The sequence below is a fragment of the Lepidochelys kempii genome, chromosome 13 (genome assembly GCF_965140285.1).
Source record: "Lepidochelys kempii isolate rLepKem1 chromosome 13, rLepKem1.hap1, whole genome shotgun sequence".
Taxonomy (NCBI): Eukaryota; Metazoa; Chordata; order Testudines; family Cheloniidae; genus Lepidochelys; species Lepidochelys kempii.
In genome coordinates this window covers 42,149,242-42,176,679 of record NC_136392.1, presented here as the reverse complement: position 1 = coordinate 42,176,679, position 27,438 = coordinate 42,149,242, and the positions used below count along the sequence as shown (strand labels likewise).

The window sequence follows — 27,438 nt, the reverse complement described above, 5'->3', positions numbered from 1 at the left end:
TACTTTGTATATTGTCATATTCGATGTTGCCCCCCCACTCCTCACCCCGGCTAATTTTGTACAACTAGATAAAAATAATTTTTAAAATGCTTAAAAATACCCCATGGATGTGGTTCATCAAAATTATAAAAAAATAAAAACTGAATTCTGCTGAGCCTACTTGCATTTGTCTGGTTGTGCCGTCCAACTGTGGTTTCTTGTTCTGCCTTTCTCTGCAAGTACATAGGAAAGCAACTTGGCCTGGTGGACTGAGCATTAGCACTGACAATAGGAGGGTTTTATTATTATTGGCAGTAGTACCGAGGGCGTGTAGATGCACAGACAGACAGCCCAGACCCTTCCCTAAAGAACTTACAGTCTAAGTCATCTTGACTCTGCTATATGAACTTGGGCAAGTCCTTTCCGCTCTCTGCACATCTGTTTTCCCTCCCACCCCTTGTCTGCCTTCCCCTGCTTCCCATGTAATTTCTTAGAGGCTGGCAGCCTTTATCACAGTGCAGCACTAGCCTGTTTTGGAGATGGGACGCCAGGCCCAATGGATCCTCCAACGCATTCTCAGAATACACCTTAAGGTAACACCAGCCCTCTTCATATTTCTTACCCTCTGCTGCCACTTAGTGGCTGTTCCACTCCAACCACTTACGGCTACATCAATCTGCGTTTGACTGAAATTCCCTTTGCATTTGCTACCCCTCACCATTTAAAAAAAAATCCTGATACATTTCTTTGCCTGCTAGGGAGACAGGCTGATGCCTTGCCTTGTTACCCCCTTTGGCCAGAGGCTTATAACCATCTTATTTTTGCTTCCTTGATGTTGGTGTGTGCACGCTACATAAGTATTGCTTAACCCAGGAGAGCACAACAGAGAGGGAAATCCATGAATTATAGGGACAGAGCCTTAACTGTCAGAAACGGGACCAGCTGCCCCAGATTTAAATGCAGCTCCAGTGATTTACATCAGCCATTTACACAGCGCAGCTATGGCCAGTTTGCTCCAGCTGGGGAACCGGCCCAGTGACTCTGATGGAACCCAGTTAATCTGCACCAGTGGAGGATTAGGCCCAGGGCACTCAGAAGCAAAACCCTTTCCCTCCCCCACCCACTTGAGCAGGGTAAATGTACCGATTTCCTTCCAGCCTGAAGGCCACCCCTGGAGGCTGAGCGGTGTCAGAGCTTCACCTCGTCCAGCCACTTCACTCTGCAGCTGGGTCCCTGACAATGAGCCTGCCCGCTTTGCTGCTGGTGCTGGCTCCAGGTATTCAAGGCTCTGTTCTGAGCACGGCGCCACGGGTTGGGATTTCCAGGCTTTTCTGAAAGAAAGGCACTCCGATACCATGGGGATGGGAGCCCGTGGGTAGACAGACCGACAGTGCAGAGGGAAGGATGGGCAGAGCAGAGGGAAGGGTGAATGGATGGACAGACAGACAGCACAGAGGGAAGGATGGACAGATGGTGCAGAGTGATAGAGAGACAAATGGAAAGACAGCAAAGAGGGAAGGGTGGATGGATGGACAGGCAGACAGCGCAAAAGGAAGGTGGATGGATGGATGGACAGACGGTACAGAGGGAAGGGTGTATTTCCGTTTGCTTGTTTTCTCCCTTGTCTACACAGAAGTGCATGTATTTTTCTGCCATTGCTGAGCAAGGAAACCTGAACTAAAACCAACCTCCTCCCCCCAGGTACTTTGGCCCAATACACAGTGACCCAGGACCGGTCCCAGGCCCCTGCCCATGAAGGAGAACCCATCCAGCTCAACTGCTCCTACACGGGCACCGAGTACAGCGTGCATTGGTACTGCCAGCCCCAGGGCGGTTCATGGCCTCCCTGTCCTCTAGCCGCAGAGACACTAGAGAGAATTTCACCATGAGCCTGGACATCAAAACCAAAAGCAGCTTCTTGTACCTGAACAGCAGCCGCTTGGAAGACTCTGCTGTGTATCTGTGTGCCATGGAGCACCGTGCTAGGTGAGCACAGGCAGCCCATCATGAAACCCTGGGTGCGGCAGGCCACAAGGACCGAAGAGAGCAGACAAGAAGACATTAGAATGGAATGGAAGGATATGAGCACAGAAGAGAAGAAAGGAAAGTAGAACAGAGTAGGCTAGAGGTAATAAGAACAGAATGGAACAGAAAAGAATTCATTGGAATAGACTAGAATAAAAGAAATGTGAATAGAATAAAGGCAGGAGAAGAGGGGTCAGTAATTTAAGGAGGAACCTTGAAAAAACACCTGGAAAATTACAGGTTTCAGAGTAGCAGCCGTGTTAGTCTGTATTCGCAAAAAGAAAAGGAGTACTTGTGGCACCTTAGAGACTAACCAATTTATTTGAGCATAAGCTTTTGTGAGCTACAGCTCACTTCATCAGATGCATTCAGTGGAAAATATAGTGGGGAGATTTATATACATAGAGAACATGAAACAATGGGTGTTACCATACACACTGTAACAAGAGTGATCAGGTAAGGTGACCTATTACCAGCAGGAAAGCTGGGTGCGGGGGGGGAACCTTTTGTAATGATAATCAAGGTGGGCCATTTCCAGCAGTTGACAAGAATGTCTGAGGAACAGTGGGGGGTGGGGATGGGGAAATAAACATGGGGAAATAGTTTTACTTTGTGTAATGACCCATCCACTCCCAGTCTCTATTCAAGCCTAAATTAATTTTATCCAGTTTGCAAATTAATTCCAATTCAGCAGTCTCTCATTGGAGTCTGTTTTTGAAGTTTTTTTGTTGAAGTATTGCCACTTTTAGGTCTGTAATGGAGTGACCAGAGAGATTGAAGTGTTCTCTGACTGGTTTATGAATGTTATAATTCTTGACGTCTGATTTGTGTCCATTTATTCTTTTACGTAGAGACTGTCCAGTTTGGCCAATGTACATGGCAGAGGGGCATTGCTGGCACAGGATGGCATATATCACATTGGTAGATGTGCAGGTGAACACATCTGATAGTGTGGCTGATGTTATTAGGCCCTGTGATGGTGTTCCCTGAATAGATATGTGGATACAGTTGGCAACGGGCTTTGTTGCAAGGATAGGTTCCTGGGTTAGTGGTTCTGTTGTGTGGTGTGTGGTTGCTGGTGAGTATTTGCTTTAGGTTGGGGGCTGTCTGTAGGCAAGGACTGGCCTGTCTCCCGAGATCTGTGAGAGTGATGGGTCGTCCTTCAGGATAGGTTGTAGATCCTTGATGATGTGTTGGAGAGGTTTTAGTTGGGGGCTGAAGGTGACGGCTAGTGGTGTTCTGTTATTTCTATCAAGCATTCTTACAACTACAATACCCACCTGCTGAAGTGGAGAAACAGATTGACAGAGCCAGAAGAGTACCCAGAAGTCACCTACTACAGGACAGGCCCAACAAAGAAAATAATGAGTTCAATCTTTGAGGGGGCCATTTAGGGATCTGAGGCAAAAATTGGGGATTGGTCCTGCTTTGAGCAGGGGGTTGGACTAGATGACCTCCTGAGGTCCCTTCCAACCCTGATATTCTGTGATTCTGTATATAAATCTCCCCACTGAATGCATCCCATGAAGTGAGTTGTAGCTCACGAAAGCTCATGCTCAAATAAATTTGTTAGTCTCTAAGGTGCCACAAGTACTCCTTTTCTTTCTGGAAAATTAAAAACCTTTTTGTCTTCCGCAATTGCCTGGATCGGGTGGTTTTATATCAAAAATAGCTTCCTAGCTCTGCAATTCTAGTCAATGGGGAAGCATTCCCTGGGGAGACAATCCGGTAACTCAGTAATTCCCATGTGATTTTCCCTCTTATTCAGGTCAAACACTTTCAGACTGGTAACATGCACACCGACATTCTCACATACACAATGACACACTGACACGCAAGCATTCTCACATACAACCTGACATACACATACACAGACACATTTGCACAGACATACACATTCACCTCTCTCTCTCTCACTCACACACACAGAATATCTCACCTAGACTCACACACATAGGCAGATTCTAACACACAGACAGAAACCCTCACACTGAAATCACACACACAGAGGCATTCTCTGACATACCTACCCCTTCATGCACACTCAGAAATATAGATCTCTCCACATATACACCATGACACACGCACACATTTCATCTCAGAGACAGATCCATGCACACTCCTAGATAACATCCTTTATTGGACCAACTTCTGTTGGGAAGACGAGTTTTCCAGCTACACAGAGCTCTTCCTCCGCTGGGAAGCTGGTCTCTCCCACCAACAGAAGTTGGTCCAATAAAAGATATGACCTCACCACCTTGTCTCTCCAATAGAGTGGGACCCACACAGCTACAACAACACGGCACACTCCTAGATAAACAGACTGGCCCCCAGAATGCAGCCCACACCCAGAGAATGTCCTGTGTCAGACTTAGATCTCTAGGCAAAAGGACCCAGTCGTGCCTTTCATTGCAGGATCTGGCAGACCCCACAGCACCCATGAACTTCCTTCTGCTGCCAGGTATTACATCCTTTTGTACTCAGTCTTTGTTACTCTCTCTCACACACACACACACTTCCCGCCTCACACTCATGCAGGATTTAAGAGTTTGGCATCACTTGGTATTTTATAAACAAAGAACTGCATTTATGCCAATTCCATCTCTTTGTGGTCAGCCTTTCCTCTTCTCTGCACAACAGAACCACATGCAGTTTGTAAAACTCCGTCTGTCTCCTGGTGGCTCATCTCTAGCCCTCCACTGTAAGGGGACTTCCAGCCAAACACCCGCCCCCGCCTCCCTGGGCATCACCTCCTTTGGCCTCCCTCGCCCTGTTTTCCCCACAGGGCCCGAGGCCCATACGCTGTCATTCGGTGAGGGAGAATACGTACAGCTCCAGTTACCAGGGAGAGAGCAGAGCATCCATTGCTACCGGCAGTTCCCAGGCAGCTCCGTGCAGTTCATGATATTAAGGATCATGGGTGGCTCTGAACAGGGAGATTCCTTCACCATGGCCTTGGACACCACAATTGTTCTCTCAGCTTCCCCAGCCTGGGCCCTCAGCTGTGTACTTGCACGACTACAAAATCCATGGCAGCTGCCAGGGAGGAGAGGGGGTGTGTGTGTGCAAAGATTTGTAGACCCCTCAGGGTCTATGTGGGAAATGATTTTACTATCCCCCCTCAGATGCCACAGAGACGGGTGATATTGCAGCAAGAGGGAGGGATGGACAAAGCAGCGGGCAGGGTGGCTAAATGGCTGCATAGACAGATGTGCAACAGGAAATCTAGCCCTAGTGGATCAGGAAAGCGAGGGAGCTCGATAATGAAGCATGAAGACTGCAGAGAATGAGAAGAGACATTTTTCCTTTCTCCATATTCTAATATAAGATCGTTTTGAAGAAATCGCCGTCATGCCTGACGCAGCAGGAAACATCACTTCCTTGTGTGTAAGTAGCCTGCAACACTTATACTGGCGGATTATTCCTCTAGACACGTGAAATCTACTTAAGAACATTAGAACACCCAGACTGGGTCAGACCAAAGGTCCATTCTGCCCAGTATCCTGTCTCCTGACAGTGGCCATTGCCAAGTGCCCCAGAGGGAGTGAACAGAACAGGGAATCATCCAGTGACCCATCCCCTGTCGCCCACGCCATGACCATACTTTCACAAGGGTTACATTTCAGGGGAGGGAGAAGGCTCATCCTCTTCAGCAGTTTGTGGCACCAATAGAATAAGCAATGTGGCTGCGTCTGTCTGTAGCCCTGTGGGTCATTCAGGCCCAGCAGGGATGCACATTGCAAAGAGGCATAAAAGAGCTGAGCACCCAACTCCCTTAGTCCCCTTTGGAATCTCTGCTGGCGGAAAACTGCTGTAGGGAATGGAGAAGTCCGATGGGCACAATGAGTGAGATGTGAGCAGGATGTTTCTTGTACCCATGTCCCTCTGAATTTAGAGCAAATAGTGTTTCTGTTATCAAGGGGCAAATCTGAGGAGGGTGAGGGCAGGTAACCTTCAGATTGTGAGCCAGAGTCTAGCACAATTTAAGCCAGGCCGACAGCCCGAGCCCATCCAAGGCCCGTGCCCTCTCCAAATTCCATGCACAGCCCAAATCCCGCCCATCACTCAAGCTCTTCACCCACAGCCCTGGCTCTTCCCCACAACCCGTCTGTGTCTAGAAGCCAGGCTCTGCCCACTCAGGGCACCCACTTGCTCAAAGCAGTTCTGCGAAGTGACTCCCTGGGACTCATTTCCTGGCTGTCTTAGGCTACCCCGTAGCTGCAGCCTGTGGGTACCGAAGAGGCTCCTTGTTCAGGAGGAGCAGGGCCGGTGCAACCACTAGGCAAACTAGGCGGCCGCCTAGGGCGCCAAGTGGTTGGGAGCGGCCAAAAGCGCGCTCCGGGGAGGAGGCAGAGCAGAGGTGAGCTGGGGTGGGGAGCTGCCGCATGGCTCCTCAGGCCGATGGGGCGGGGGGTGGGGAGCTGGGAGCTGCCACATGGCTCCCCGGGCTGAGGGGAGGGAGGAAGGGAGGGGGGCAGGGAGCTGCTACACACAGCTCCTCGGGCTGGGGGGGGGGATGGGGAGCTGCCACAGGGCTCCTGGGGGGACGGGCGCACGGTGGAAGTTTTGCCTAGGGCGCGAAACATCCTTGCACCGGCCCTGAGGAGGAGGAGCTGGTAAATTTGTCCCAGGGGGAGAATTAAATCTACCTGTGAGGGGACAGAACCTTTTGTACTGAACGGGGAACACCCAGCTATACGGCTTCTTTGCTGAGGGACAATGAAGAGATCCTGGCTGCCGTTCCCACAGCTGCTGCTACTGCTGGTGAACATTCCCTGTAAGTTCAGGGACAGGAAACGCTACAGAAGATGCTGAACGTGATGGTGGATTTAAGAGACAAAGACTAATTCTCTGACTCTCCCTTTGCTTTGCTAGCCACGCACCATTCTCTGTACTGGCGTGGATGGGGATACAGGACTCCTGGGTTCAGTTCCCAGCTCTGGCCTGCTGGAGTTCCTTCCCTTTTCTGTGCCTCAGTTTCCCCTCCCACCCTTTGCTTGACTATTTAATCTGTAAGCTCTTTGGGGCAAGGGATGTCTCTTACCGTGCCTTTGGGAATCTCATTGACAGCACTAATCTAAGGAAAACAGCAGTCGTGGGCCAGATGCAAGCCCCTGGAAATGAAGAGAAACTCCACCGGGCTTTGTATCTGGCCAGTGTGTGAACTGGGCAGAGGTGCCCTGTCATCTATGGGGTGTGTCTTTTGCCTTCTGCCCACAGGGGGGAGCTGCCAGGCCGAGGTGCACCAGAACCTGTCTGCGGTCACTCGGGAAGGGCAGAACGGCAGCATCTCTTGCCACTACACGACGAGCAATTTCTGGAATTTGCGGTGGTTCAGGCAGCTTCCCGGAGGCCAGCCTGTCTCCCTGCTGATTCTGGTGTCCGATGGGAAACAAACCAAGGAGCCCAACCTCACGGCGGAGCTCGACAAGGGGAAGCAGCTGAGCTCCCTGCACATCAGAGAATCACAGCTGGGAGATGCAGCCACCTACTTCTGCGCCGTGGAGACACAGTGACACAGGAGCACTGGCAGCCTGTGCAAAAACTCCCCAGCTGGAGGGTAACTGTCAGGCTGGCTGGTGGTACAACACCACCACCTACTCCTTACACAGTGCATCTCTGAGCGTGCATCACCTTCCTTAACACGGTCAGCCCCCCACCCCCAGGTGAGGCAGGGCTGTGCAAGGATCCCCATCGCATGGGTCGGGAGCTGAGACAGAGAGGCTGAGGCGGGAATGCACTTGGGGAATACCTCCTAGGGAAAGACCCCCAAGGGAGCGGCTCTCAACCTTTCCAGACTACTGTGCCCTTTCCAAGGGTCTGGTTTGTCTTGTGTACCCCCAAGTTTCACCTCACTTAAAAATTACTTGCTTACAAAAATCAGACATAAAGCTACAGATGTGTCAGCCACACTTACTGAACAAATACTGACTTTCTCATTTTTACAATATAATTGTAAAATAAATCAACTGGAATATAAATATAGTCCCTACATTTCAGTGTATAGTACATAGAGCAGCATAAACAAGTCACTGACGGATGAAATTTTAGTTTGTACCAACTTTGCTAGCGCTTTTTAGGTAGTATGTTGTAAACCTAGGCAAGTAGCTAGATGAGTTGCTGTACCCCCAGGAAGACATCTGTGTATCCCCAAGGGTAGGCACACCCCTGGTTGAGAACCACTGATCTAAGGAGCCTGGAGGTTTGGAGGGAGGAAGGAAATTAAAAGATAAAATATAAAAACAAATGAACAGGGAGAAAAAAAGGGAAAAGAAAAAAGAGTTGGGTGGGTTTATAGATACATCGACAGGGAGAGGGACAGACAGCCAGGCATAAGAAACAGAAATGGAGATACACAAGATACACCAGTGACACAAAATAGCCCCCTTCCTTGGGGGAGCCTTAGACACTGAGGATTAAACCCAGGCTGATCTCCGGTTGCCACAGGCTGCGCCCTACAGCACAAGGCTGAGACAGCGGCAGAGTGTTTGTGCAGAACTGGCTCTGCCCATTCCCATGAAGCCCAGCTCTGGGGATCCCCCCTTTGCCCAGGGGGAGGCAAGACAGAGCGTTAAACCCAGGGGAAAGGGAACTATTTAACACAGACACAAAACATACCAACAGTGACAACCACAGGGGGAAAAGGAGTACTTGTGGCACCTTAGAGACTAACCAATTTATTTGAGCATAAGCTTTCTACTTTCCACAGTATGCATCCGATGAAGTGAGCTGTAGCTCACGAAAGCTCATGCTCAAATAAATTGGTTAGTCTCTAAGGTGCCACAAGTACTCCTTTTCCTTTTGTGAATCCAGACTAATACGGCTGTTACTCTGAAACCACAGGGGGATTCACTTCAATGTGTGTGTCTCTGGCCAGGAGGGGGCAGCATTTCTAACGAAGAGGAAGGAGATTGAGGTTAATCAAGTTGCACCGGTCTCTTGTCTCTTTGCCCAGCAGAGAGCAGCTTTTCCCCTAAGACACCAGAGGCAAAGGGAAGGAGGACTTGTGGCACCTTAAAGGCTAACGAATTTATTTGAGCATAAGCTTTCATGAGCTACAGCTTATGCTCAAATAAATTTGTTAGTCTCTAAGACTCCACAAGTCCTCCTTTTCTTTTTGCGGAGACAGTCTAACATGGCTGCTACTCTGAAACAGAGGCAAAGGGTTATGCCAGGGCATGGTTCTATTTTAGTGAGACTAAGGGCTTGTCCCTGATTGTCTGGGCTCACAGTGTGAGAATAAAGTGTGTGATTCCTCCAGCAAAGAGGGCTGCAGAGAGATTTTGCATCACTGTCCTGGAGGCAGGGAGAAAGCACGATCCCCTGGCCTCAGTGCGCTGAGGGGTAACCCAGAGCAGCAATGGAAAGGCAGCTGGCATCCTTGTCAGTGATACTGTCCATTCAGTTCTAGGGGGAGTTTGTCTGTCTAGACTGTGAGCTCATCATGGCGCGGGCTTTTCCACACTGTGTCTGTGCAGTGCCTGGCGAAACAGGGCCCAGATCTCAGTTCCTGGGGGTCTCTGCAGCATCCAGCACAATGCCTCACCCCCCAGCTCAGTTCAGTTCCATTGTATGTTTGTGGAGGTTTTGTCTATTGAGCTCTGGGGGACAGGAATTGTCTTGTATTCTGTGTCTCTACAGCGCCTGGCACAAGGGGCTCTGATCTCGGCTGGGTCTCCAAGTGCTATAATAATAATTCATAGAGTTTAATGACGGTAAAGATCTAATCTGATCTCTAATAATCTAATAATGTGGAAATGAGGAAGGTCTGGTGCTTTAGCCATTAGCCTGGGACTCAGGAGATGTGAGTTTATTTCCTGGCACTGCCAGAGAATTTGTGACCTTAGGCAAGTGATTTAGGCTTGGGTTTTGGAAGGAGGCCAACAGAGTCAGGCGCCCAAATCCCATTGAAACTGCAATATGAGTTGAGTGCCTGGCTCCTTTGAAAACCCCCTCCCAGATCTCTCAGTGCCTCAGTTCCCCAGAGCAGTTCTAGTCCCTGATGACCCAAGAAGCCTCTCCATTCTTCAGGAGATGATGGACTGAATATCACAAGAACGGAGCAGGCACTCAGCTGGTGCTTATCAGGAGAGGTTTGCTGACTTTGATGGAGCCACAAAGATTTACACCCAGGCCCACAATATTAAGAGGTTCTGATTTATTTTGGCTGAAGAAGAAACAGTGATAAGGAGCAATCGCTGGGGAAGATGAGGGGCTGATGAGAACCGAACAAGCTCATCTGTTGCTTCTCCATTTGCCTTTGTCTACAGGGGTGAGCTGCCAAATTAAAGTGGATCAGAGTCCTCCATCTTTGACCAGATCTGAAGGGGAGATCTCCATTCTCCAACACAAATGCAAGAAGCCTGGGAAAGAAGCAGGGAGAACTGGAAGTCCTGGCACAGTCAAGGAATTATGATGTGATTGGAATAACAGAGACTTGGTGGGATAACTCACATGACTGGAGCACTGTCATGGATGGATATAAACTGTTCAGGAAGGACAGGCAGGGCAGAGGAGGTGGGGGAGTTGCACTGTATGTAAGGGAGCAGTGTGACTGCTCAGAGCTCAAGTATGAAACTGCAGAAAAACCTGAGAGACTCTGGATTAAGCTTATAAGTGTGAGCAACAAGGGTGACGTCGTGGTGGGAGTCTGCTATAGACCACCGGACCAGGGGGATGAGGTGGACGAGGCTTTCTTCCGGCAACTCACGGAAGTTACTAGATCTCAGGCCCTGGTTCTCATGGGAGACTTCAATCACCCTGATATTGGCTGGGAGAGCAATAAAGCAGTGCACAGACAATCCAGGAAGTTTTTGGAAAGTGTAGAGGACAATTTCCTGGTGCAAGTGCTGGAGGAACCAACTAGGGACAGAGCTCTTCTTGACCTGCTGCTCACAAACCGGGAAGAATTAGTAGGGGAAGCAAAAGTGGATGGGAACCTGGGAGGCAGTGACCATGAGATTGTTGAGTTCAAGATCCTGACACAGGGAAGAAAGGAGAGCAGCAGAATACGGACTCTGGACTTCAGAAAAGCAGACTTTGACTCCCTCAGGGAACTGATGGGCAGGATCCCCTGGGAGAATAACATGAGGGGGAAAGGAGTCCAGGAGAACTGGCTGTATTTTAAAGAATCCTTATTGGTTACAGGGACAAACCATCCCTATGTGTAGAAAGAATAATAAATATGGCAGGCGACCAGCTTGGCTTAAAAGTGAAATCCTTGCTGATCTTAAACACAAAAAAGAAGCTTACAAGAAGTAGAAGATTGGACAAATGACAAGGGAAGAGTATAAAAATATTGCTCAGGCATGCAGGAGTGAAATCAGGAAGGCCAAATCACACCTGGAGTCGCAGCTAGCAAGAGATGTTAAGAGTAACAAAAAGGGTTTCTTCAGGTATATTAGCAACAAGAAGAAAGTCAAGTAAAGTGTGGGCCCCTTACTGAATGAGGGAGGCAACCTAGTGACAGAGGATGCGGAAAAAGCTAATGTACTCAAGGCTTTTTTTGCCTCTGTCTTCACGAACAAGGTCAGCTCCCAGACTGCTGCACTGGGCAGCACAGCATGGGGAGGAGGTGACCAGCCCTCTGTGGAGAAAGAAGTGGTTTGGGACTGTTTAGAAAAGCTGGACAAGCACAAGTCCATGGGGCCAGATGCGCTGCATCCGAGAGTGCTAAAGGAGTTGGTGGATGTGACTGCAGAGCCATTGGCCATTATCTTTGAAAATTCATGGTGATTGGGGGAGGTCCCGGATGACTGGAAAAAGGGTAATGTAGTGCCCATCTTTAAAAAAGGGAAGAAGGAGGATCCTGGGAACTACAGGCCAGTCAGCCTCACCTCAGTCCCTGGAAAAATCATGGAGCAGGTCCTCAAGGAATCAATTCTGAAGCACTTAGAGGAGAGGAAAGTGATCAGGAACAGTCAGCATGGATTCACCAAGGGCAAGTCATGCCTGACTAATCTAATTGCCTTCTATGATGAGATAACTGGCTCTGTGGATGAGGGGAAAGCGGTAGACGTGTTGTTCCTTGACTTTAGCAAACTTTTGACACGGTCTCCCACAGTATTCTTGTCAGCAAGTTAAGAAAGTATGGGCTGGATGAATGGACAATAAGGTGGATAGAAAGTTGGCTAGATTGTCGGGCTCAACGGGTAGTGATCAATGGCTCCATGTCTAGTTGGCAGCCGGTGTCAAGTGGAGTGCCCCAGGGGTCGGTCCTGGGGCCGGTTTTGTTCAATATCTTCATAAATGATCTGGAGGATGGTGTGGATTGCACTCTCAGCAAATTTGTGGATGATACTAAACTGGGAGGAGTGGTAGATACACTGGAGGGGAGGGATAGGATACAGAGGGACCTAGACAAATTGGAGGATTGGGCCAAAACAAATCTGATGAGGTTCAATAAGGATAAGTGCAGGGTCCTGCACTTAGGACGGAAGAACCCAATGCACAGCTACAGACTAGGGATCGAATGGCTAGGCAGCAGTTCTGCGGAAAAGGACCTAGGGGTGACAGTGGACGAGAAGCTGGATATGAGTCAGCAGTGTGCCCTTGTTGCCAAGAAGGCCAATGGCATTTTGGGATGTATAAGTAGGGGCATAGCGAGCAGATCGAGGGACATGATCGTCCCACTCTATTGGACATTGGTGAGGCCTCATCTGGAGTACTGTGTGCAGTTTTGGGCCCCACACTACAAGAAGGATGTGGATAAATTGGAGAGAGTCCAGCGAAGGGCAACAAAAATGATTAGGGGTCTGGAACACATGACTTATGAGGAGAGGCTGAGGGAACTGGGATTATTTAGTCTGCGGAAGAGAAGAATGAGGGGGGATTTGATAGCTGCTTTCAACTCCCTGAGAGGTAGTTCCAGAGAGGATGGTTCTAGACTATTCTCAGTGGTGGAAGAGGACAGGACAAGGAGTAATGGTCTCAAGTTGCAGTGGGGGAGGTTTAGGTTGGATATTAGGAAAAACTTTTTCACTAGGAGGGTGGTGAAACACTGGAATGCATTGCCTAGGGAGGTGGTGGAATCTCCTTCCTTAGAAGTTTTTAAGGTCAGGCTTGACAAAGCCCTGGCTGGGATGATTTAATTGGGGATGGGTCCTGCTTTTGAGCAGGGGGTTGGACTAGATGACCTCCTGAGGAGTGGAGTTCCCCAGGAGTCAGGTCAGGGGGAGAGAGAGCAGAATCCACACCGTGGTGGAACTGGAGATCTGGCCCTTTCAGTTCCATGGCGCTACACTTACTGATGCCGGCGGAGGGCTTGGTCCCGGGGGTCTATGAGCGTTCTCTCAAATGATGCAAAATCTCCATTAATTGGCGACTCTGCTGCGGTCTTAGTCTGGGAGCCTGGTGGGGATTCAGGGCCCTGATCCTGAAGGGCCTGAAGGGGATTTAACGACCACAGAGAGCCATAAGGAAGCTGGAAGCTGTGAGGAAGCTGTGGGGCTCAGCGGCAGTGTGGGGTGATACGCTGCAGGCAGCCCTGCCTAGCTTCGGAGTGGATTAGGTCTCCGGGTTGGATACCAAGAGCCCAGGCTGTGCACCTCTCCTGGGCGATGGGCCGTTTGGGATAAGAAAGCTGGATGGTGCTACACAGGAGTCACGGCCGGGGACAGAAAGGAAGAATTCCAGGCAGCTGGATCGGCCTTTCCCAATGCAGCCAGTGTAAGACTCCTACTTTGGTAAAGTTCCCTCGGTCTCTGCCTGTCTCTGAATCTGTCAGTCTCTGTCTCGCACAGAGGGAGATGACGTCAGCCAAATATTTTCTTTAGAGAGAAATCGATCCAGCCGTGTATCCATCCTTCTCCGTGCAATACCTGCCTGCCTGTCTGTTGTGTATCTCTATGATTTATCTCCCACTCTCCACCTGTCATAAACCCAACCCACCAGCATCTCCCCTTCAGCTCTGCCTCTTCTGCATGGCAAAAATCCCTAGCAAAACCCAAACAGGGTCTCTGTTATTGTCCTTTAAATCTCACCTTAAAAATCCCTCTGGCATGTTATCCACAGAGCCGAGCCTGCTGATCACGGCCGAGCAGAGACAGGCTGTGGCCAGGGGTGCTGGAAAAATTTGTGTAGTGGAGATGCTGAGAGCCACTGAACCAAACTGTGAACCCTGAGTATGAGGGAAACCACATTCAACCAGGGGGTGCTGCTGAACCCCCAGCACCCCGAGTTCCAGCACTTATGGCTGTGGCTATTCCGCTTTTCATTCTCTCTTTTTCCTTCTCTCTCTAACCCCAATAAAGCCCCAAACAATTCACATAATTAACAAAGCTGGGGCAATTCTTCACCACATTCATTGGTTTGTATGTTCCATCCTTGTCCTCTTCCTTAACACAAACACATAGCAGCCCGTGCCTTTATATCAACAAAACCCTACCAAAACAAAGCATTGCACTGCACAGAGGATAATAACTCTGTGGAGAGCAGGAGAGACAGAGAGAGAGAGAACAAACCACATATGGGAAATGTTAGCCACAAATGGAAGGCTCTAAGGTACCATGGTGAGAAGGGTGGAGAAAGGGCCTACATAGAATAGAATTGAGGAAACTGGAAAAGGACAGGAGAGAAGAGTAGAAACTAGAATAGAATAGGTTTCAGAGTGACAGCCGTGTTAGTCTGTATTCGCAAAAAGAAAAGGAGGACTTGTAGCACCTTAGAGACTAACCAATTTATTTGAGCATAAGCTTCCGTGAGCTACAGCTCACTTCATCGGATGCATACTTTACTAAAACTAGACAAGCCATTTACAACACACACTTTGCTTCTCTTGATGACATCTTCATCATCTGGACCCACGGAAAAGAAGCCCTTGAGGAATTCCACCATGATTTCAACAATTTCCATCCCACCATCAAGTCATTATGCAAGGTAACCTATTTCCCCTTGTTTTTTCCTACCCCCCCCAAAGACGTTCTTGTTAAACCCTGGATTTGTGCTGGAAATGGCCCACCTTGATTATCATACACATTGTAAGGAGAGTGGTCACTTTAGATAAGCTATTACCAGCAGGAGAGTGGGTTTGTGTGTGTGTTGGGGGGTGAGAAAACCTGGATTTGTGCTGGAAATGGCCCAATTTGATTATCATACACATTGTAAGGAGAGTGATCACTTTAGATAAGCTATTACCAGCAGGAGAGTGGGGTGGGAGGAGGTATTGTTTCATGCTTTGTGTGTATATAAAAAGATCTTCTGCAGTTTCCACAGTATGCATCCGATGAAGTGAGCTGTAGCTCACGAAAGCTTATGCTCAAATAAATTGGTTAGAATAGAATAGAATGTCCCCTTTGTCTGTTCATCTCTGGACTGTAGGATCTTCAAGGCAGACGTTTGCTCTTTCCATGTTCAGCACCAGCACAGTGAGACCCTGACCCCAAGTGGCATTACAATGATAGAAATATACACCACTCCGAATGACTGTGAGTCACGTGGGCTGTGGAAGGAAGGGTGAGCATTGCAGCTCTAGGATGACAGGTCTTTTGGTTTCAGTAACTCACAGGCATTATTTCTCTCCCCTACCCCAGGAATGAGTCCTCCGTGGGGCGGGTCAACCACACTGTGGTGACTCATTTCATCCTCTTAGGGATCCCCAATGCCAGCGGCCTCCAGACCATCCTCTTCGTCACCTTCTTAGCCTTCTACGTCTGCACCCTGCTGGGCAACCTGCTTATCTTATTAGCCATCCTCGCTGACCCCCGTCTGCACACCCCCATGTATTTCTTCCTCTGCAACCTCTCCGTGCTGGACATCGGTTTTTCCTCCATCAGCACCCCTAAATTTCTGGCCAACCTCTGGGCCAAGAGTAGAACAATCTCGTTGGGCGGGTGCATGTCCCAGGTCTTCTTTTACCACTTCCTGGGTAGCACCGAGTGCCTGCTCTTCACCGTCATGGCCTACGACCGGTACGTGGCCATCTGCCACCCCCTGCGCTACCTGCTCATCATGAACCGGAGGGTGTGCGCCCTCCTGGCCGCCGGCACCTGGATCACCAGCTCCTTCCACGCCACCATCCTCACCAGCCTGACCTTCACGCTGCCCTACTGCGGGTCCAATGTGGTGGACTATTTCTTCTGCGACATCTTCCCGGTGGTCAAGCTGGCCTGTGCAGACACATACATCATCGAGACCGTGACCTTCACCAACACTGGCATGGTGCCCACGACCTGCTTCCTCCTCATCCTCGCGTCCTACGTCAGGATCGTCTATTCCGTCCTGAAGATAAACTCGGCCGAAGGGCGGCGCAAAGCAGCCTCCACTTGCGCCTCGCATCTGGCGGTGGTGACGCTGTTCTTCGGGCCCTGCGCCCTGGTCTACACACAGCCCCAGCTGAGCAAAGTGCTGGTGACCCGTGTGCAGATCTTCGGCAACGTGGTCACGCCCATGCTGAACCCAGCCATCTACACGCTGAGGAACAAGGAGGTGAAAGCGGCTCTAAGAAAACTGAGAGGGGGTCAAACGCCTGCACGTTGATATGCGGCAGCTGCAGAAGTAGCATGTGGGTCTGCTTGGAAGTACATCGACAAATACATCTCCATGGCGGCTCTGTGGCTCTTGTGAACGTCTCTGTCTCTCCCCATCCCCACACAGCCCCATCTATCTATGTGGATCTCTACCAGTCATAGAAATGCTCCTAATATACTGAGCTGTCTTTGACATGGTGTAAGGCTGATCTTTTCCCAGCTGCCTGAGGGACAGGCACACTCAGTCTATATTCAAATTAATAAGAATTGGAGATCCAAATTTTGTAGAGGACTTACAAAATCTTGGCCTTATTACACAGCTCTACAGAGCTCAAACTCTTTAAGTCTATCATTATCAGGCAGGTTTTCTACTCCTTCAGTTATTCTCATGGTTCTTTTCTGAACCCTCTCCAATTTATCAGCACCCGTCTGGAATTGTGAACAGCAGAACGGAACACAATATTGCATCAGCGGTCACACCAGTGCCAAACAGGGAGCTAAAATCACCTCTCTGCTCGTACTCGAGATTCCTCCTTTATGCATCCCAGGATCTCATTAGCTCTTCTGGCCCCAACGTTGCACTGTGAGCTCACGTTCAGCTGATTCTCCACCATGACCCGCAAATCATTTTCAGAGTCACGGCTCCCCAGAAGAGAGGACCCAGTCCTATAAGCATAGCCCTGATTCTTCATTCCTAGATATAGGTGCGTACCTTTAACTGCATTAAAATGCACATTGTTTCCTTGCACCCCCTTAACCAGAGATCCTGATCCAGACTGGGGAGGAGGTCAAAGGAGCTATTCCAGGGTTGGGGTTCGGATGAACATCAATGGAGTTTTCCCAGGACAAGGGAGAAACACACTGGTGTTAGCCTAGGGTTAGTGTTAGGGAAAAGGCCAAAGGAATTCTGCTCAGATTGAAGTAGGGCAGCTGAGTTACGCTAGTGTTCTCATGACGGATGAAGTCAATAAAGTTACCCAGGGTTTGGGTGAGGCAGGAAGTGAATACATTAATGCCAGATTTCATGAAGGCTAGGCAGGAAATTAGGAGGATGACATAATCTCTTTGGGGCTCAGTTCCTCACCTGAGACACTGCTAAAAATTATTCCTTTCTCCCAACCATTTCTCTCGTAATCCCTTTGGGGCAGGGGCTGTCTCTCGCAGTGTGTCTTTGCAGCACCCCTTGCAAGTGAGCCTCCAGGCCTTCCATACGACAGAAATAATAATGTATTTTTCTGATTTATCACTGTGATACCCTGACACCCCAATATTCACCACTGTCATGTAATTAGGACATGTTTTGCACAAAGTATGCTTTGTAAGTTATCATTCTAAAAGTCTTGATCTGCTAGACATTAATATCTCATTGAATTGTATGTGCTTTCTTTGTATGTGAAGTTATGAAGTTTGCCTATGTTTGTGCTACTGAAACTGAAACAAGAAGACTTTCAGGTACAACAGTAAAAAGGCCAAATAAAGTTAATGGCTCAGGGAGGAAATGCACAAGCACAAGGATTATCCCAGGAACTGCGTACAATAGAAACCTCTCAGAGACAGCACTGCCCAATGGGAACTGTTTGACCCAGGTCACAGCAAAAGAGCTTTCCAGAAAGTGGGAAGAAGCTATAAAAGGGGGGAAATGGCATCATGATGGTATCTCACTCTCCCTACAACAAGTCACCTGGAAACACCCGAAGAACAAAGACAGAATAGGGGGAAGTGATGGTCCCAGGCTAAGGGATTTCTAGCCTATGTATGAAAACGTGGGAAACCCAAGCTGCAAAGCCTAGGCAGCTTATGCCTTAAAAATCTGCCAGCCTGCTTGTCTCTCAGGGTGAGAATTTGCTAATTCATATCCTACCAATCTAGTGTGTTAACTCAGTTTGCAGTTTGTTTATTTAGTAGGTAATCTGCTTTGACCTGTTTGCTATCCCATTTAATCACTTAAAATATATCTTCTGTAGTTAATAAACGTATTTTTGCTTTCTCTAAAACCAGTTTGTGGAATTCATAACACCAGGGTGGGCGGGTGGGGGGAGTGTGCATATCTTCCTCCACATTGAGGGAGGGAGTGGATTTCATGAGCTTATGCTGTACAGTTCTCTGTGCAGCACAAGACAAAACCATTTTGCGTTTACATACCAGAGGGGGTGTGAACTTGGGTGCTGGCAATTCCCTAGCTGAATATTCCCACGCAGAGCTGATTTCAGTGTCTGTGTCTTTCTGCAGCTGGATGTGTCCCTACCTGTGTGTGCGCTTGAGGAGGTTTGAGGGCCTGGCTCAGCAAGACAGTGTAACGGAGCCCAGGCTGGTGGAACTGGCAGGCTCAGTGGTACCCCATCAGGTGGCACTCTGGAGCGGGGGACAACCTGTCACAATCACTAACTCCTAGGCCATGGGATTTAACCTTGATTTTAACCTTTAACATTGATTTTAAAAAACAAAGTACATTCTGATGGACAATGGGAAAACTCCATTGACTTCCAAGCCAGGAAGTCAAGAAGCTAGGATAACCTCGCTGGCACCTGACCAAAATGACCAATGAGGGGACAAGATACTTTCAAATCTGGAGGGGGGGAGAGCAAACCGTCTGTCTGTCTGTGTGATGCTTTTGCCAGGAACAGATCAGGAATGCAGCCTTACAACTCCTGTAAAGTTAGCAAGTAATCTAGGTAGAAAATGCATTAGATTTTCTTTTGTTTAATGGCTTGTAAAATAAGCTGTGCTGGAGGGAATGTATCTTCCTGTTTTTTTGTCTTTTTGTAACTTACGATTTTGCCTAGAGGGATTCTCTATGTTTTGAATCTGATTACCCTGTAAGGTATTTACCATCCTGATTTTACAGAGGTGATTCTTTTACCTTTTCTTTAAATAAAATTCTTCTTTTAAGAACCTGATTTTTCATTGTTCTTAAGATCCAAGGGTTTGGGTCTGTGTTCACCTGTACCAATTGGTGAGGATATTATTATCAAGCCTTCCCCAGGAAAGGGGATGTAGGGCTTGGGGGGGATATTTTGGGGGAAGACATCTCCAAGTGGGCTCTTTCCCTGTTCTTTGTTAACACGCTTGGTGGTGGCAGCATACGGTTCAAGGCCAAGGCAAAGTTTGTACCTTGGGGAAGTTTTTAACCTAGCTGGTAAGAATAAGCTTAGGGGGTCTTTCATGCAGGTCCTCACATCTGTACCCTAGAGTTCAGAGTGGGGGAGGAAACTTGTCAGGGGATGAGGACTCTCTCTGGGGGTGTGGACACTCAGGTGGGACCAGAGATGCGGGGTTTGGGGTGCAGGAGGGGTCTCCAGGCTTGGACAGGGGGTTGGAGTGTGTGTGGGGGAGTGAGGGCTCTGGCTGGGTGTCTGGGATCTGGGGTGGAGTTGGGGATGGGGAGTTTGGGGCAGGAAGTTGGGGTGCAGGATGGGTTTGGGGTGTGGGGTCTCGGCAGCGCTTGCCACGGATCCCAGGAGGAAGACACAGGCTCTAGGTGCATGGACAGTGAGGGAGGCTCTGCGTGCTGCCCTCACACCCAAAGGCACTGCCCCTGCAGCTCCCATTGGTTGCAGTTCATGGCCAATGGGAGCTGTGGAACTGGCACTAGGGGCGGGGGCTGTGCATGGAGCTTCCCTGTGCATGGAGCTTACACAAGGACCTGGTGGCCATTTCCAGCAGCCATGCAGAGCTCAGGCAAGCAGGGAGCCTGCCTTCGCCCGGAGCCCCCTGGGTGCTCACGGGAACTGCCAGGACCGCTTTTCGACTGGGCGTTCTGGTCGAAAACTGGATGGCCGTAGAGGGAGAAGCAGGGAAAGCAGGTGGCTATAAAATTTTGTAACTGAGAACTGTATCAATTCAACAGACTTACATTTAAAGAGTCCATGGGAATTAGTTGCCAACCATTATCTTGTGGCCAAGACAAAGGCTTGGGACACTGGAGATCTGCGTTCCAGTACAGGCTCTATAGTAGACTCTGTATTTGACCTTAAGTAATTCACTAAATCTCTTCGTGCCTCAGTTTCCCCATCTGTTATACATGAAAAATTAAATCGTTGGTCACTCGCAGCGATGAAATGTGTATCACATTCAGTTGGGGACTGTTTCTATCTGTCTTTGCTGGGTGTGGCACAAAGCAGCCTACGCCTCAGTTCCAAAATGTAGGTCCTACCATAATACCCATGATAATACTACTGATAATAGAAATTAAAATAGTCAAATGCAGATCCAGCTCCGGGGTACGTGGCAAAGACACACAGAACCCAGCTGATGCAGTCAAGAGTAAATTCTGAGCCTGGCTCCCAGCGCAGTGAGAAGGCCCAGCCTGGGGGCTCATTAGAAATGTCGACATTTTAATTGATCCCAGCGGCCATTACACCCCGTGGGATGCTCTGACTGGGCTGGGGATAACACTTCTACAGAGAATAATTATACCCTCTGCCTTCTGCCTCTTCATCCTGGCTCCCAAGTAAGACGCCCACCCGAGGTGGAGCAGGAAATGATCGCGACTAGAGGAATCACAAGAGGCCTTATTAAAACTGCAGTGCTGGGCTATAGCAAATGGATGGAGGAGGTAATTGCTGGAACCCCCCTAATCCAGCCCTGTCTCTCTCACATCCCTCTCTGTGCAGGGGTCTGTGGATTTGTCCACGCTACAGAGCTTCCCAGCGATGTAGCCAACCCCCACCAGCCCCTTAGTGTAGATGCACAGTAGAGGTACAAGACGAGGCTTGTGTCTATTCCATTTACCTGGCTAGTGAAGGAGCAGCTTTGGTTCCGTTAAATCAGCCATAATCCTCTAAAGGCCCTTCCTCCGAACCCGGACTATGCAAAGGGGAGGGTCTGATGTTATTGACTTGAACTGGGACCGTATAGAACATTGTTGCAACCAAGGTCCTGTAGTGGCACCAAATCTTGCATAAAGGGAGTCAAATAAGGTGTCTAAGACAAGGTTATGGTTTGGTCATTATGATTATGCTATCTGTATGCATGTATCATTTTTCTATTTAAAGTTGTAAGTATTGGCTCTGTACTGTCTGTATTTCAAACTTGTGCTGTGCTTCTGGGGGACACCCCAGACAATGTGACGTCAGCTCTGCCTAGCCTGCTGGATGGCCCATTAAGGACCATCAGCTATTCAACTGACCCATTGAGAGAAGGCAGATATGCCTTGCGACTCAGCAAGGCATGCAGGGACATGTCTATGGACAGAACTCTGAGGGTTTTCCAGGCCATGTGATGGGCAGCTTGTCCTTGGGACAAAAGAAGAAAGACCACACGGCAAGAGAATATAAAAAGCTGCTGCAGCTTCTCCATCTTGTCTTCAGTCCTGCTTCCTACCTCTGGAGGGACTTTGCTACCCTGAAGCTTTGAACCAAGGACTGAAAGACCCATCCCAGCTGGGGATGCTCTCCAGAGACTTGATCTGAACCTGCAGCCTATTCCACCTCTGCGACAAGCCTGAACCAATAACTTTGCCATGACTGTATGTAATTGATTCCATTTAACCCATTCTAGCTCTCATCTCTATCTTTTTCCTTTTATGGATAAACCTTTAGATTTTAGATTCTAAAGGATTGGCAACAGCGTGATTTGTGGGTAAGATCTAACTTGTATATTGACCTGGGTCTGGGGCTTGGTCCTTTGGGATTGAGAGAACCTTTCTTCTTTTACTGGGGTATTGGTTTTCCTAACCATCTGTCCCCATAACAAGTGGCACTGGTGGTGATACTGGGAAACGGGAGTGTCGAAGGGAATTGCTTGTGTGACTTGTGGTTAGCCACTGGGGTGAGACCAAAGTCTGCTCTGTCTGTCTGGTTTGGTTTGCCTTAGAGGTGGAAAAACCCCAGTCTTGGGCTGTAACTGCCCTGCTTGAAGCAGTTTGTCCTGAATTGGCACTCTCCGTGCGGTCCCGCCAGAACCAGCCTTGTTACAGAGGGTAAGAGAACACACGCGAGGCCCAGAAAGATGCAGAGTGACATTCAACCCAATGAGAAGAGGAGGGATGGCATAGATAATCCTTCCTATGTTTGGGTTAATTTAGATTAACCTGAAAGGCAGGGTCTGCCTCACTCTGTGTCTGAGCTGCACCCAGAACAACAGTACCAGGATCTTGCTGGAGTTGGGGGCTGCTGTACTGTGCTGCCAAAAATAACTCAATGCTCCTCTTGGAGTCTCTACTGTACTGCAAAAAGTGATGAGAACTGGTGCACAGGACGTATGCTGCCCTCTGTCTGCACAGGGTTGTATTCATACAGTATGTGGCTATCTATGAATTTCAGGGGTGAATTTCACCAGTGCATGGATACAATCTTGTGCACACAGAGACACAGAGAAGGGGGCAGGGGAACAGCAGGGGATACAAACCAAGGACAAAGCTCTGTTGGCTTCAGAGGCCTCCAGATGAACCTCTGGCCCAGTTTACACCTATTTCACACCCTGGGGGGAATTCTCTGCCTTGTGTCACATCGCAGGAGAGCCTAGACGAACATGAACATCCCCTCCCCCGTCACAATGTCTGGGTTAGATTCTCAGCTGGTAGAAATCTACGCAGCTCCCTTCAGTCCAATGGCATTACTCCTGATTTACACCAGGGTGTGTGGCTGAGAGAGGAAACAGCCCCAGGGAATCCAATGGAGTTTCCCAGGAGTCAGGTCAGGGGGAGCGAGAGCAGAATCTGGACCCTGGTGGAGCTGGGGATCTGGCCTTTTCAGTTCCATGGCGCTACACTTACTGATGCCCGCGGAGGGTTGGTCCCAGGGGTCTATGAACGTTCTCTCAAATGATGCAAAATCTCCATTAATTGGCGACTCTGTTGCGGTCTCAGTCTGGGAGCCTGGTGGGGATTCAGGGCCCTGGTCCCGAAGGGGATTTAACGACCACGGAGAGCCATAAGGAGGCTGGAAGCTGTGGGGCTCAGCGGCAGTGTGGGGTGATACGCTGCAGGCAGCCCTGCCTAGCTTCGGAGCGGATTAGGTCTCCGGGTTGGATACCAAGAGCCCAGGCTGTGCACCTCTCCTGGGCGATGGGCCATTTGGGATAAGAAAGCTGGATGGTGCTACATAGGAATCACGGCCGGGGACAGAAAGGAAGAATTCCAGGCAGCTGGATCGGCCTTTCCCAATGCAGCCAGTGTAAGACTCCTACTTTGGTAAAGTTCTTCTCTCTCGGTCCCTCGGTCTCTGCCTGTCTCTGAATCTGACAGTCTCTGTCTCGCACAGAGGGAGATGACGTCAGCCAAATATTTTCTTTAGAGAGAAATCGATCCACCGTTTATCCATCCTTCTCCGTGCAGTACCTGCCTGCCTGTCTGTCTGTCTATGGTGTATCTATCCTTTATCTCCCTCTCTCCATGTGTTATATCCCCACCCTGCCAGCGTTTCCCCTTCAGCTCTGCCTCTCCTGCACAGGGAAAACTCCCTGGCAAAACCCAAACAGGCTCTTTGTTATTGTCCTTTAAATCTCACCTTAAAAATCCCTCTGGCATGTTATCCACACAGCCGAGCCTGCTGATCACGGCCGAGCAGAGACAAGCTATGGCCATGGGTGCTGAGGAACAATTTGTGTAGTGGGGGTGCTGAGAAATTGAACCAAACTGTGAACCCTGGATATGATGGTAACCATGTCAAGGGAGGAGCTGCCCCCCGCCCAGCAGCCCGAGTTCCAGCACCTCTGGCTATGACTATTCCCCTTCTTCTTTCCTTTTCCTGCTCTCGCTAATCCCAATAACACCCTCCCCAACAATTCACATCATTAACAAAGCTGAGGCAATTCTTCACCACATTCATTGGTTTGTAATTTCCATCCTCGTCCTCTTCCTTAACACAAACACATAGCAGCCAGTGCATTTATAACAACAAAACCCTACCAAAACAATCACTCCACTGCACACACGGCTATCCCTCTGCGGAGAGCATGAGGGAGAGACCAAACTATATATGACAAATGCTAGCCTCAAAAGGAAGGCTCAAAGGTACTGTGGTGACAGGGGTGGGGAAAGGGCTTAGACAGAACAGAATTGAAGACATTGGAATAGGACAGGTGTCAAGGTTCCTTCCCCACTCTGAACGCTAGGGTACAGATGTGGGGACCTGCATGAGAAACCTCCTAAGCTTATCTTTACCAGCTTAGGTCAAAACTTCCCCAAGGTACAAAATATTCCACCCTTTGTCCTTGGATTGGCCGCTACCACCACCAAACAAAAAATTGTTACTGGGGAAGAGCTGTTTGGACACGTCTTTCCCCCCAAAATACTTCCCAAAACTTTGCACCCCACTTCCTGGACAAGGTTTCGTTAAAAGCCTCACCAATTTGCCTAGGTGACTACAGACCCAGACCCTTGGATCTTAAGAACAATGAACAATCCTCCCAACACTTGCACCCCCCCTTTCCAGGGAAACGTTGGATAAAAAGCCTCAACAATTTGCATAGGTGACCACAGACCCAAACCCTTGGATTTGAGAACAATGAAAAAGCATTCAGTTTTCTTACAAGAAGACTTTTAATAGAAATAGAAGTAAATAGAAATCACCTCTGTAAAATCAGGATGGTAGATAACTTACAGGGTAATTAGATTCAAAACATAGAGAATCCCTCTAGGCAAAACCTTAAGTTACAAAAAAGATACACAGACAGAAATAGTTATTCTATTCAGCACAATTCTTTTCTCAGCCATTTAAAGAAATCATAATCTAACACATACCTAGCTAGATTACTTACTAAACGTTCTAAGACTCCATTCCTGGTCTATCCCCGGCAGAAACAGCATATAGACAGACACACAGACCCTTTGTTTCTCTCTCTCCTCCCAGCTTTTGAAAGTATCTTGTCTTCTCATTGGTCATTTTGGTCAGGTGCATGTGAGGTTACCTTTAGCTTCTTAACCCTTTACAGGTGAAAGGATTTTTTTTTCTCTGGCCAGAGGGATTTTAAAGGGGTTTATCCTTCCCTTTATATTTATGACAACAGGAAAGAGGAAAAGAAACTGGAATGGACTAGAATAGAATAGAAAATACGTCCCCTTTGTTCCTCTCTGAACTGTAGGATCTTCAAGCCAGACATTTGCTCTTTCCATGTTCAGCACCAGCACAGTGAGACCCTGACCGCAAGTGGCATTACAATGATAGAAATATACACCACTCCGAATGACTGTGAGTCATGGAGGCTGTGGAAGGAAGGGTGAGCATTGCAGCTCTAGGATGACAGGTCTTTTGGTTTCAGTAACTCACTGGCGTTATTTCTCTCCCCTACCCCAGGAATGAGTCCTCCGTGGGGCGGGTCAACCATACTGTGGTGACTCATTTCATCCTCTTAGGGATCCCCAACACCGATGGCCTCCAGACCATCCTCTTCATCACCTTCTTAGCCTTCTACCTCTGCACCCTGCTGGGCAACCTGCTTATCTTATTAGCCATCCTCGCTGACCCCCGTCTGCACACCCCCATGTATTTCTTCCTCTGCAACCTCTCCGTGCTGGACATCGGTTTTTCCTCCATCAGCACCCCTAAATTCCTGGCCAACCTCTGGGCCAAGAATAGAACCATCTCTCTGGGCGGGTGCATGTCCCAGGTCTTCTTCTACCACTTCCTGGGCAGCACCGAGTGCCTGCTCTACACCGTCATGGCCTACGACCGGTACGTGGCCATCTGCCACCCCCTGCGCTACCTGCTCATCATGAACCGGAGGGTGTGCGCCCTCCTGGCCGCCGGCACCTGGATCACCAGCTCCTTCCACGCCACCATCCTCACCAGCCTGACCTTCACGCTGCCCTACTGCGGGTCCAATGTGGTGGACTATTTCTTCTGCGACATCTTCCCGGTGGTCAAGCTGGCCTGTGCAGACACATACATCATCGAGACCGTGACCTTTACCAACACTGGCATGGTGCCCACGACCTGCTTCCTCCTCATCCTCGCGTCCTACGTCAGGATCGTCTATTCCGTCCTGAAGATAAACTCGGCCGAAGGGCGGCGCAAAGCAGCCTCCACTTGCGCCTCGCATCTGGCGGTGGTGACGCTGTTCTTCGGGCCCTGCGCCCTGGTCTACACACAGCCCCAGCTGAGCAAAGTGCTGGTGACCCCTGTGCAGATCTTCGGCAACGTGGTCACGCCCATGCTGAACCCAGCCATCTACACGCTGAGGAACAAGGAGGTGAAAGCGGCTCTAAGAAAACTGAGAGGGGGTCAAACGCCTGCACGTTGATATGCAGCAGCTGCAGGCATAGCATATGGGTCTGCTTGGAAATACCGAGCTGTCTTTGACATGCTGTGAGGCTGACATTTTCAAAGCTGCCTAAGCGACAGGCACAATCAGTCTGCACTACAGTTAGTAGAAATTGGAGATTCAAACCTTGAAGAGGACGTTGAAAATCTTGGCCTTATTACACAGCTCTACAGAGCTCGAACTCTTTAAGTCCATCATTATAAAGCAGGTTTTCTACTCCTTCAATTATTCTCATGGCTCTTCTCTGATTCCTCTCCAATGTGTCAACACCTGTCTGGAATTGTGAACACTAGAACTGGACAGAGTGTACCATCAGCGGTCACACCAATGGTAAAATCACCTCTCTGTTCATACTAGAGATTGCTCCATTATATATCCCAGGGTCACATTAGGTCTTCTGGCCACAGCATCACACTGGGGGCTCACATTCAGCTAATTCTTCACCATGATCCCCAAATCTTTTTCAGAGTTGCTGCTCCTCAGGAGAGTGGCCCCCATCCTGTAAGCACAGCCTCGATTCTTTGTTCCCAGATGTACACGCATATGTTTAGCTGCATTAAAATGCCACAAATCCAGACTTATGGTGCCTGAGAAAAGACAACCTGGAACGGGAGATCAGTGCACAAAATGTGTACATTGATTTTTAAAACCACTGTAGCTTCTGATGAATAATGGGAAAGCTCCATTGACCTCCAAACCATGGGCACTGGGCGGCCATAGAGGGAGACGCCAAGAGAGCCGGTGGCTATAGTATCTTGTAATTGAA

The 27,438-nt window shown here is 49.0% G+C and overlaps 2 protein-coding genes across 2 annotated transcripts; both read left to right on the top strand.

The window, feature by feature from the left end:
* The first annotated feature begins 1,218 nt into the window (after positions 1 to 1,218).
* On the top strand, positions 1,219 to 16,479 carry LOC140896824 (olfactory receptor 10D3). Its single transcript, XM_073308829.2, has 7 exons — positions 1,219 to 1,255; positions 1,681 to 1,792; positions 1,837 to 1,965; positions 3,773 to 3,791; positions 4,645 to 4,816; positions 7,225 to 7,516; positions 15,534 to 16,479. Exons 1-7 carry the CDS (start codon positions 1,219 to 1,221, stop codon positions 16,477 to 16,479), a joined length of 1,707 nt encoding a protein of 568 aa, XP_073164930.2.
* Positions 16,480 to 22,940: 6,461 nt separating this feature from the next.
* LOC140896823 (olfactory receptor 10D3) lies at positions 22,941 to 26,651 on the top strand. Its single transcript, XM_073308828.1, has 2 exons — positions 22,941 to 22,972; positions 25,706 to 26,651. Exons 1-2 carry the CDS (start codon positions 22,941 to 22,943, stop codon positions 26,649 to 26,651), a joined length of 978 nt encoding a protein of 325 aa, XP_073164929.1.
* Positions 26,652 to 27,438: the final 787 nt, after the last annotated feature.